Raw genomic sequence first — 11958 nt, forward strand, 5'->3', positions numbered from 1 at the left:
ATAGGAAGCAAGAATATTATTGAGTTCTTTATTTGGAATCTTAAATTGGTGAATTCTGAATTCTGAATCTAACCTACCTAACACTAACACTAACCCTAATCTGATAGTGAATGGTTTAATGGTTAGCACATTTGTCAATAAAAAATATCTTATGTAATAGCGAATACTTCCTTTTCTTTACCTTAACAATTATAGACCTCTACCTCTTACCAACAGATGTTCAATTAATAAGCAAAAAAGAGCAAAAAAAACTTTGTAATAAATAAGATATTCCAGTAGACAAGATCTATACGCAAACTAAAATTTTAAGTTTTTTTTTTCTTCATTTTTTACCAACAATGAATTGATCAACTAACAAGTATTGTGTGTGTATTTAAAGCCTAATATAGCTTATTCCTCAATGTCAAATGTAAAACACACATCAGTGTTTCACTCACATTGCTGCACTGCGTGACATGTTCCTTCACTACCATGAACACACACACTGTAGTTTATTTCAACTCAATCCCACAAACACAATGCTGCAATGTAAGTAATGGGGGACAAAATCCACAGTGTGTCCACACAGTCATTTAAAAGTTGATGTGAAGCTTATATGAGGCTTCAGCAGTCTGAGTTAGTCATATCAAGTGGATATCTGACACATTTACAGTCTTTCCCTGTTGAGCTGCGGTGGAAGTATAGTAACAGAAAGAGGGACTTTGGCACTAAAAAGACTGTAATGTTGAAAGATATCTACTTGATTTGACTCATTTGGACGACTGAAGCTTCAAATTAGCTTCAGATAAACTTTTAAATAGATTTTTGCACAGAAGGAGGACTGTGGATTTAGTCTCCCATCACTTACATTGTAAGTGCATTATGAAGGGATCTTCTAATGGTCAGTATGAACAAGAGGAATGATTTCAGCAAGAAAAACATGTCTCAGTGTTCATTTGGGCTCCTGACTTTTATTGTAAAACAGACTTGAAAATTGCCAACCTGTCTATTAAACTCAGTCCATGTGATAGAATATACAGATATTAACATTATAATATAATACACAGTTAGTATATATAATGCACAGAATGATAAAAGCACACAAACCAAACCAAAGCATCAGATCAGCACGTTTGATCAGAATCTACTTTTGTTTATTTTGATTAACTCTGTGGTTTTAACATTAGAGAATAGTTTAGAAAATCCCAAAGAGCCAACAGCTCACTGAATAATTGAGACATAAATGAAAACGATTCTCTCCTATAAACACCACCACTAGATGGTGTAGGTTGACAGATTCTCTCACTGTGGTTGCAAATGTAAAATGCAGATGATTTTAAATGTAATGTGTCATTTCTTACACAACGTGTGATTTCTTTCAACCAGGCATCAGTGGAGGAATCCATCTCTTCTACAGACCTGGAGATGAGGCCATTCTGCCCTGTGACGATGTTTCATCCTCTGACAGAGTTTGTTCCACAGTTTACTGGCTTTACAGCAGAGATCTGTCTCAGACATTTGGTCTGGTTAAGAATGGAAATGTGAATAAGTCAGCCCGAGCTGCCAGGCTGAGTCTGGACACCAACTGCTCTCTGGTCATCAACAACATCACTGCTGAAGATGTTGGTTACTACTCTTGTCGACAGGCCCAAAAACTGGACATTAAAGTGTATCTAAGTATTGTAACAAGTGAGTCTCATTTATCACTGAGATTAAAGAGTTGAACTATGTTTAATTCAGATGGCATGTGGTGCCAGATGTTGTCAGCTGACAGGTGCACAGAGGCCAATCTCTAAGCAGCTACTACACCTTCACCCTGTCCACCCCAACTCTGTTTCCAAGTTCAGGTGGAGGGTTCAGTATGACGGGGCTCTCCCAAACTAAGGGGGAGTAGAAGTAGAGTATAAAACCCTCCTTTTGAATGGTGACACAATGCTGGGGTGGTCAGGGGTGAAGGTGAAAGAAATAAATTATCATAAGTGTACAAAAGATCAATACAGGTGATACAGACATGAAAATATCTACTATTTAAGCTATTAATATATTATATGTATTTGCTTCACTTTTAGTCACACAGGGCTCAAGGGATGGCAGTGTCCGTCAGTCAGTTGGTCTGGCCACTTTGGTCCAGACTGAAATATCTCAGCAACTATTGGATGGATCGCCATGACATTTGATACAGTCATTCATGTTCCACACACGAAAAATTAAAATAATCTTGGTGATCCTTCATCTGTTGTCATCACAAAGTCAAAGTTTTAATTTGTCCAATCAGACATTCCCCTTCACTTCAGCTATACTTTTTGTCAAAGTCATGCACATTTGACCAAAGGGTGCACAGATGGCAGTGGCGTAAAGTCCCCATCCACCACTGCAGAGACCCAGAGTTCATTACAGGTCATTTGTAATGTATTTATTTTCAGCTTTAGTCAGCCTGTCTAATTCAGGGAAACACCATGGATAGGTCCTGACTCAGTTTTCCTTCATTTAATTTCAGTTATTTTCAGTCAAACTGAATTCACACTGGTCAGGAAAAGCAGCTTTTTGACTCTAAATCAACAGTTTTAACTTTTTTCTTTCAGTCTTGCCATCTCCACCAGATGCTGATCCAAAGACAGACGGTAAAGTCACATTAGAGTGTTCTCTGCTGAGATTCAGCGGCCTCACTCCTTGTCGACCGAACAGCATCCGCTGGGTGAATGAAACAGGCACTGTGCTGCCTGGTGAAGGTGTCACATACGAGATCATCGAATCGATGAAGTGTGTCTCTCCTCTGACTGTGAAGCGTCAGAGTGGCCACAACAGGAGATACACCTGCCAGGTGGTTGATGAGAGGAATAATGTCCAGATAGAGGTTGACTACACACCTGTCTTCACATGTGGGATAAATGATGATCAGACAGACAAGTCCAATACAGGTAAGATAATGTTCAGCCTACCAGATACACTGCTGGGTTTGTTCTGCAAGGAATTCAATATTAGTTCAATGATTAACTGACATGTTTTTTCTAAACAATGTACCACAGATTGGTCTCCTCTGGACTACGTCATGTTGACTCTGCGTATTTCAGGACTTCTCCTGATTACTGTAATTGTTGTTCTTCTCATCAAAGGCAGAGGTCAGAACATAATTTTGTATTCATTTTTCAACCTGATGCCATCAGAAGTTCAGAATTTAAACTACTATTCATTTATTTATTTTCCAGGGAACAAAACACCACCTCACCAAAACAACGTGAGTTACAAAAAAAACTGCAACATTTTGTACCCATGAAACACTTTTTCAGAATCTCACATGTTGTGTTGTATTTCACAGGTGCATGACGATGGCGATGAAGTCAAGTATGAAAATGTAGAAGCAACTTCTGCTGCTACCTGACTGCACTGATCAACAACCTTCTTATTGAATTCCATTTAGCTGCTTCAGTTTCATTGTCCTTGTATTGCACATTGTTAATGTTATTTGTTACACCTGTGCTTTTCCTACTATGACAAGAGGTGAAAAAGGCTCATTTTACTTGTTATGTCATACCCTTTACTTTTCTTATTATATTTCGAATATGGTAACATGTTCCTCCGAACCATAAATCTGCTGCTTCACTTTCTTCTGATTTAGGATAAATATTTATTTTATCTTTTTCTTTTGTACAACTTTTGAAAACATTTTATTTGTAAAACTTTAGGGGATGTTTGATGCATTCTTTTTCTGCTTTTTACTAAATTAGCAGCTCCAACATTTCTTTGTCTTTTTCAATTTTTTTTTACAGGAACTTTTATGGAGAACTAATTTATATATTTTTGTCTTGTCAATTTATGCTGTTTAATATCTGGTCACTGTCAATAAACTATAGCAAAATTAAAGTAAATGGCATTGATAACATTTGTATCTGGTGTGTAAGATACTGATAATTAGACATGTTTGTGAGACGTTTTTTGCATAATAAGAAACAATACGTTTTTCAAACTTTTCAAAGTGACCTAAAAGTTTTGTTGCATTTGGTAAAAACATCTCTTCAGTGTCATGTTTGTTCAACCATATTTTACATTGTCTCCATCCTGTTTTCAGACTTCCTCTGAATGACCAAAATAGTTTTCACAAGTGAAATCAGTAAAGGATGTTAAATGTAGGGTTAAGTAGGTTAGTAACCCTAACCCCTAACCCTGACCCTAACCCTGACCCTAACCCTAACCCTAACCCTAACCCCTAACCCTAACCCTAACTATAACCCCTGACCCTGACCCTGACCCTAACCCTTACCCTAAACCTAAGCTTTACCCTAACCCTAACCCCTAACCCTAACCCAAATCCTAACCCTAACTATAACCCCTAACCCTGACCCTAACCCTAACCCTTACCCTTACCCTAACCCTTACCCTAACCCCTAACCCTAATCCTAACCCTAACCCTTACCCTAACCCTAACCCCTAACCCTAATCCTAACCATAACCCTTACCCTAACCCTTACCCTAACCCTAACCCTTACCCTAACCCTAACCCCTAACCCTAACCCTAATCCTAACCGTAACCCTTACCCTAACCCTTACCCTAACCTTAACCCTAACCCTAACCCTTACCCTAACCCTTACCCCTAACCCTAATCCTAATCCTAACCATAACCCTTACCCTAACCCTAACCCTAACCATAGCACTTCAGGCTTTCCTCCAAGCCTGTAGTAATGCCCTAGATTGTCAGTAGTATTGTAAAAGGTGACTCATTTTGCTCACTACTTTCATGAAAACAAACAAACAAAAAGCTTCGTTTTATATCTTGGGCCTTTAAAGTGCTCTCTGAAACTTGGCCTGGGATGGCCTGTGTCCATGAAATGAGAAAATTAAAACTTTATCGTAGAGCTAAACCAAATACATCATTGGAAAGGTCTTGCCCTGGAGAGTAACATATGTCGGTATGAAGATTCTACATGGCTCCCGCTTTGATATACTGACCTTTGAACCTTGACCTCAGCGCATGTTTGAAGGCTTATAATTCAGCAACAAACGGGGCTACAGACATGGTACCACCTGTTATAGAGCACGATTGACCTGAACTATCATGTGAGTATAGTCAACAACTGGGGACACTGTCATATATAGGTAAAATATGGTTAAAATTATTTTCTGCCTATTTGACAATTAGATATTTAAAATCTGATTACACAAATGTATTTACTGTCCTCTTAAACTCACTCAGTGTACTCTCAATTCAGAATTCATAACTTCCAATTCTAAGAAAACACAAACATTTAAAAAAAAAAAACTACAATTCCCTAGAGCCGGGCCATGCAGCTTGATACAAATTGGCACCACAGTTGCAGTTCTTCCGGTTTTCAGAGTAGGGTTGTACATATGGGGTCGTAAAAGATATATTTACTGAATATATCAAATATCTAGTACAGCTGAACAAGTAATATGATAAACATACTACATCTAGATGGCCTGTGTTAAGAAAAAGTTAAAATATTGGTTTATTTCAGATATTTTAGCTCATATTCTAGAAATGGGGTTTCCGGTTGGACAAAAAAAACATTTCCCAGAATTGAAGGAGAAATTATTAAAACTGATGGCCTTAACATTAACCTATTGTATTGTTGAGTTCTCTATCATATTGAGACTATCTCTCCACCCAGTTACATATTACATATGTACGGGTACTGACCCCACTGCGACAGTTGACATGGATATCTCTTTAAGACACGCCACTGCGTGACACATGCACGGGTATTTAAAGCTATAATATGTAACTATTATGCATTAAAATGTCTAAAAACCACTAGACCTATGTCATATATTTTGTTGAGTTGTGTATTTACATTATCCCAAATGTTTCCAACAATTTTCCACCCCAGGGAAATCTGTCATTTTAATCAAGGTAAAGAGTATACACGAACAAGATTCATGCGTCGGCATTTTGTTTGTCCCCTACAATGGCGTCTACCAAAGAGTATACCCATACAAGATAATACCTTGGCGTTGTGGTTGTTCGACAGACACTGTTATGAACTGACTTTTATTCAGTAAAAAAGTAAATTTTTATGATAAACTTTTTAGATCTTGGTCATTTCTAACTGTATCTTTTAACAGGATGAAGGATTTTAGTCATCGGATCACTGTATTTTAAGTTATCAGAGAAACAAGCTGAGCAAACGTTAGCAGCAGCTCATCTACCAGCCCCTCCCGGAAGTCCGGTGCTTGACGAACATCATTGGAGAAACATTGATTTTTTTTACATGAAACAGCTTTATTCAGTATTTTTACAGTTTTAATCCTCATGTATGTTTGTTGTTGGAGAGGAGGAGATCTCTATTTGGCCCCTGGTAAAAACATCCTGAACGATGAACACTGGTGTAATCCTAACCTGAAGAAGCTGGTTGTTTAACAATGAAGACAACAACTCCCATGATCCCACGCTACTTCTCACCATCATCACACTCCATCTTTTGTTATTATTTTGATTGAGAGACCCCTAGCAGCTGAAATTACATCTTTTGCGTTTAAAGAGACAGTATAAAATAAATAAGGAGTTTATTTATCATATTTCAGATCGGATTTCAACTTGAATATGTACTTGAGAAGTTGACATTTCGAGCAAGAAATGTGAAAAAGTAATGAAATCCTATTATTATGGGGTGTTTCATGGTTTGTTGATGTAGCCTCAACAGACGGCAGATACCTGCTGAGGGGCAGCTTCCAACAGCTGTTGAATCAGAACAGAGGGGGGCCTTAAAGAGACAGGAGCTAAAACAGCCTGTTTAAAACAGAGGCTGAACTGAGGGGCTGCATTTAGGGCCAGTGTAAGATAAATAAGGAGTTTTTGGATCAGTAAATGATGCAAAGATATTCCAGTAGAGCCCCAGATTAATAGATTAATAGAATAGAATAGAATAGAATGGATAAGGTGAATTTGATGTTGATGTATATTATATATATATACATATATATATATATATATATACAGATCATGCTCTGTAAGGAAATAAGAATTGGCTAACGTGATGATAATCTTTTTATTCTCTTTTTGGTTTTTCACCAAACAAGCACTTCCTCTTTTAATTTCACAACTTTTACAGCTTCTCCATTATTCTGCACTGTGCGTGAGCAACATACATCGCAGAAATAATGGTGCTTTTGATTACAGTGGAAAAACTGATATGCTGATGTAAACCTAGATCATCCTAATACGTATTTTTTTTTTTTTTTTTACATCTTAGGCTAAAAAAAACGAAAACAAACAAGAAAACACCAAAACATTTCTCTACATCTGTAGTATATGATGTCTATGTCTGTTCAGTCACGTCACCTTGAATGCACCGTCAATCATTTAAAACATCGCATTAGTTATATTATTAGCTGTTTGTGTTGTTCTGTTCAAGAAGTCTATCAAAGTAACGAGGTAGGGTGCTCTTAAAAAAGGATTTTATTTGTAATTTCCAAAATGACACAACAGCAGTTTGTGAGAAACAAGTTTCTTATAATTGTGGCTGCTGCGTGCTGTGGTCTGAACTGTCTGAATGCACAACACACAAACAGAAGTGTTGTAACCCATTACTCTGTAGGACTTACAACAGGTTGGGTGGTGGGTGATGTTGTCATTTTCAGTCAGGCAGTCAACCACAAAGAGGAAACAGCGCCATCACAGACATCTGTATCAGAGGAGAAACGGCCGATAACTTCTGCCTGCTGACAGAGAATGACTCCACTGGAATTAATTCTTATTTTGGTGCTTCAGTTTAAAGGTAAAGCAGCATTTTATTATTTAAATGTAAATTTTTGATTACTGTTTATTAAAGGTTGGTGTGAAAATTAGTACTAGGAACTATTTGTCACTATTTTCCTGCTTTAGCTGCTCCTTTAATAATCTTTAATAACCTTTCTGGAATGTAAAAATGTAACAAAATATACAAATATTTGTGTGAGAGAATAAAAAGTACAGCAATTATGAGTCAGTTTAGGTTTACATGTATTTTCAAATGTATATAAACTAGATCAAATAGTCTGTTTGCTCTGTTCTCTCTGTCGTTCCTTTAAAGGACAAGTTCACAACTTTTCAAGTGTGTCTTAAAACAGCAGTCAGATGTCCATATGAACGGTGAAAGAGGTTTTCCTTGCTGTAATCATTCCTCTTGTTCATACTGGCTATTAAAAGATCCTTCAAATGTGCTTTCAATGTAAGTGATAGAGGCGGAAATCCACAGTGTGTCCACACAGTCATTTTGTGAAAAAATACATTTAAAAGTTGATGTGAAGCTTATATGAGGCTTCAGCAGTCTGAGTTAGTCATATCAAGTGGATATCTGACACATTTACAGTCTTTTTAGCATCAAATTCCCTCTTTGTGTTTCCTCGGACAGTGTTTCCCTGTTGAGCTGCGGTGGAAGTATAGTAACAAAAAGAGGGACTTTGGCACTAAAAAGACTGTAACGTTGAAAGATATCTACTTGATTTGACTCATTTGGGTGCTGAAGCTTCATATTAGCTTCAGATAAACTTTTAAATATAGTTTTTTGCACAGAAGGAGGACTGTGGATTTATCCCCCATCACTTACATTGTAAGTGCATTATGAAGGGATCTTCTGGTGGTCAGTATGAACAGGAGCAATGATTATGGTAAGAAAAACCTGTCAATGTTCATTTGGGCTCCTGACTGTTGTTGTAAAACAGACTTGAAGTATTTCCAACCTGTCCTTTAAACTCTGTCCATGTGATAGAATATGCAGATATTAACATTATAATAAAATATACAGTTAGTATATATATTACACAGAATGGTAAAAGCACACAAACCAAACCAAAACAGATCAGCAGATTTGACAGATTTGATCAACTTTGGTTTATTTTGATTAACTCTGTGGTTTTAACATTAGAGAATAGTTTGAAAAATCCCAAAGAAACCACAGCTCACTGAATAACTGAGACATACATGAAAATGATTCTCTCCTATAAACACCACCACTAGATGGCGTAGGTTGACATATTCTCTCACTGTGGTTGCAAATGTAAAATGCACATGATTTTAAATGTAATGTGTCTTTGCTTACAAACTGTGATTTCTTTCAACCAGGCATCAGTGGAGTCACCCATTTCTACTACAAACCCGGAGACGATGCCATTCTGTCCTGTGATGGTGTTTCATCCTCTGACAGAGTTTGTTCCAGAGTTAACTGGCTTTACAACAGAGATCTGTCTCAGACATTTGATCTGGTCCAGAATGGAAATGTTGTGAAGAACTCACAAGCCCGAGCTGCCAGGATGAGTCTGGACACTAACTGCTCTCTGGTCATCAACATCACTGCTGAAGATGCTGGTTACTACACCTGTCGACTGAGTTCTAAACTGGACAGTGCTGTGCTTCTAAGTATTATCACAAGTGAGTCTAATTTATCGCTGAGATTAAAGAGTGGAACTCTATTTCCATGTTTCCTGTTCCAGGTGGAGGGTTCAGTATGATGGGGGCTCTCCCAAACTAAGGGGGAGTAGAAGTAGAGTATAAAACCCTGGTCTGGCCACTTTGGTCCAGACTGAAATATCTCAGCAACTATTGGATGGATCGCCATGACATTTAATACAGTCATTCATGTTCCCCACAAGAAAAATTAAAATGATCTTGGTGACCCTTCATCTATTTTCATCACAAAGTCACAATTTCAATTTGTCCAATCAGACATTCCCCTTCACTTCTGCTATACTTTGTGTCAAAGTCATGCACATATGACCAAAGGGTGTGCAGATGGCAGTGGGGTAAAGTCCCCATCCACCACTGAAGAGACTCAGAGTTCATTACAGGTTATTTGTAATGTATTTATTTTCAGCTTGAGTCAGCCTGTCTTATACAAAGACACTTCATGGATAGGTCCTGACTCAGTTTTCCTTCATTTAATTTCAGTTCTTTCCAATGAAACTGAATTTTCCCCTGATATTACAAGTCACATGTTAAATCAGATACACTGACACTAGTTAGGAAAAAACTTGAAAAAAGGTCAGGAAATGCAGCTTTTTTACTTTAAATGAACAGTTTTTACTTTTTCCTTTCAGTCTTGCCATCTCCACCAGATGCTGATCCAAAGACAGACGGAAATGTCACATTAGAGTGTTCTCTGCTGAGATTCAGAAGCCTTGGTTGTCGACCGAACAGCATCCGCTGGGTGAATGAAACAGGCACTGTGCTGCTTGGTGAAGGTGTCGGATACGAGTTCATGGGACAGACAAACTGTGTTTCTGTTCTGACTGTGAAGCGTCAGAGTGGCCACAACAGGAGATACACCTGCCAGGTGGTCGAGAGGAATAAAGTCCAGATAGAGGCTCACTACACACCTGACTTCACAGAAGGGACAAGTGATGATGAGCCAGACAAGTCCAATACAGGTAAGATAATGTTCAGCCTACCAGATACACTGCTGGGTTTGATATGACAAAAAGAAAACTTTGCCTCTAAGAGTATCTTCACAACAGCAACATTAAAAAGAGGAAACAGTGTTTATTTTCCACAGATACATTATGGTTATTTTGTTCTGCAAGGAATTCAATATTAGTTCAATGATTAACTAACATGTTTTTTCTAAACAATGCACCACAGATTGGTCTCCTCTGGATTACGCCATGTTGACTCTGCGTATTGCAGGACTTCTCCTGATTACTGTAATTGTTGTTCTTCTCATCAAAGGCAGAGGTCAGAACATAATTTTGTATTCATTTTTCAACATAAACCACCAGAAGTTCAGAATTTAAACTACTATTCTTTTATTTATTTTCCAGGGAACAAAACACCACCTGATGAAAACAATGTGAGTTTCAAAAAAAACTACAACATTTTGTACCCATGAAACACTTTTTCAGAATCTCACATGTTGTTTTGTATTTCACAGGTCCATGACGATGGCAATGAAGTCAATTATGAAAATGTAGAAGCAACTTCTGCTGCTACCTGACTGCACTGATCAACAACCTTAATATCAACGCAAAAAAAGTAAAATGTCGTTTTACATGAGTGATCAAAGCTTTGAGATAAAATGAGAGTTTGGGATATTTTTTACATTTACAACATAGATTTAAGTGCTTGCAATTAAAAAAAAACAACTTATGTTGACAAACCAACAAGGAATTAAAACCAGCTCTGCAGCTTTACTGAGCTTTTTGTCTCTTTCAGCTCATAGTTTTAGTTTCAGGTACATTTAGTTTCAGGTTCAGTCTTAGAGCTCTCATGAACCTTCTTTCCAGCAGCAGCAGCAGCTGTTTTCAGCAAAAAAAAAAACTCAGATAAACCAACTGTACACTACCTGCCCTGTACCAAACAGCTGGCAGACAAAGTTAGTGACTAGCTGATGAAGAAAGTGGAGCATTTAGCAGCCAAAGAGCCAGATATGTTTCTCAGGAGATGGTAAAGACCAAACCAGAGCTAAAATGAGAGTTAATATTGAACTTAAATTGATCAGGTGACAGAAAGACTCCAATGGGATGATATTGTTGTTCTGTGTCTGCTGGAAGTGTAAATAGGCGGCTATTTGCTAGCACAATATTTTGCATGTAATAAAATATGTTGAATAATACACAAGTGTACATCATTCCTATGAGTGCTTTCTTTACATTCATTCTTTGTATAAAAGGTAGACATAAGGTTACATACAGTACAAGCTTTTTTAATATGTTTTTACACTGTTGGAAGTGTTGACAATATTCATGAATGTGTAAGTTTAAAAAGAGTTTGTGTTATGATGGTTTAAGGAAGCTACATGAAGCTGAATTCCTTCCTCAAGTCAAACTCAACTTCAACAGCCAGTTTTGCTTTAACCAAAGTTGAGAATGTTAAAAAGGTAGACTACAGCTTTACTTACACTGAAATTAAATGTACAGATGGATAAAAATCTAAATAATCAACAGTATATGATTCTGTCATTAGGAAGTAAAATACAGTATGTCCTCTCTCCCACTAGATGGTGCTAACGGTCTGTGATGGCTCCATGTCTCAGTAACAGACTGTAGTTATAGTA

At 37.4% G+C, this 11958-nt stretch overlaps 1 protein-coding gene and 2 long non-coding RNA genes across 3 annotated transcripts; all 3 read left to right on the plus strand.

Moving 5' to 3' along the window:
- The first annotated feature begins 518 nt into the window (after positions 1-518).
- On the plus strand, positions 519-2977 carry LOC122965663. Its single transcript, XM_044329818.1, has 3 exons — positions 519-528; positions 1366-1668; positions 2562-2977. Exons 1-3 carry the CDS (start codon positions 519-521, stop codon positions 2975-2977), a joined length of 729 nt encoding a protein of 242 aa, XP_044185753.1.
- Positions 2978-3013: 36 nt separating this feature from the next.
- Positions 3014-3580, plus strand: LOC122965575. The gene is made up of 3 exons (XR_006398254.1): positions 3014-3098; positions 3186-3214; positions 3296-3580. It is a non-coding gene; the product is annotated as an uncharacterized LOC122965575 (long non-coding RNA).
- Positions 3581-10549: 6969 nt separating this feature from the next.
- On the plus strand, positions 10550-11461 carry LOC122965578. Its single transcript, XR_006398257.1, has 3 exons — positions 10550-10640; positions 10727-10755; positions 10837-11461. It is a non-coding gene; the product is annotated as an uncharacterized LOC122965578 (long non-coding RNA).
- Positions 11462-11958: the final 497 nt, after the last annotated feature.

This window comes from Thunnus albacares, chromosome 16 (assembly GCF_914725855.1).
Source record: "Thunnus albacares chromosome 16, fThuAlb1.1, whole genome shotgun sequence".
Lineage (NCBI taxonomy): Eukaryota > Metazoa > Chordata > Actinopteri > Scombriformes > Scombridae > Thunnus > Thunnus albacares.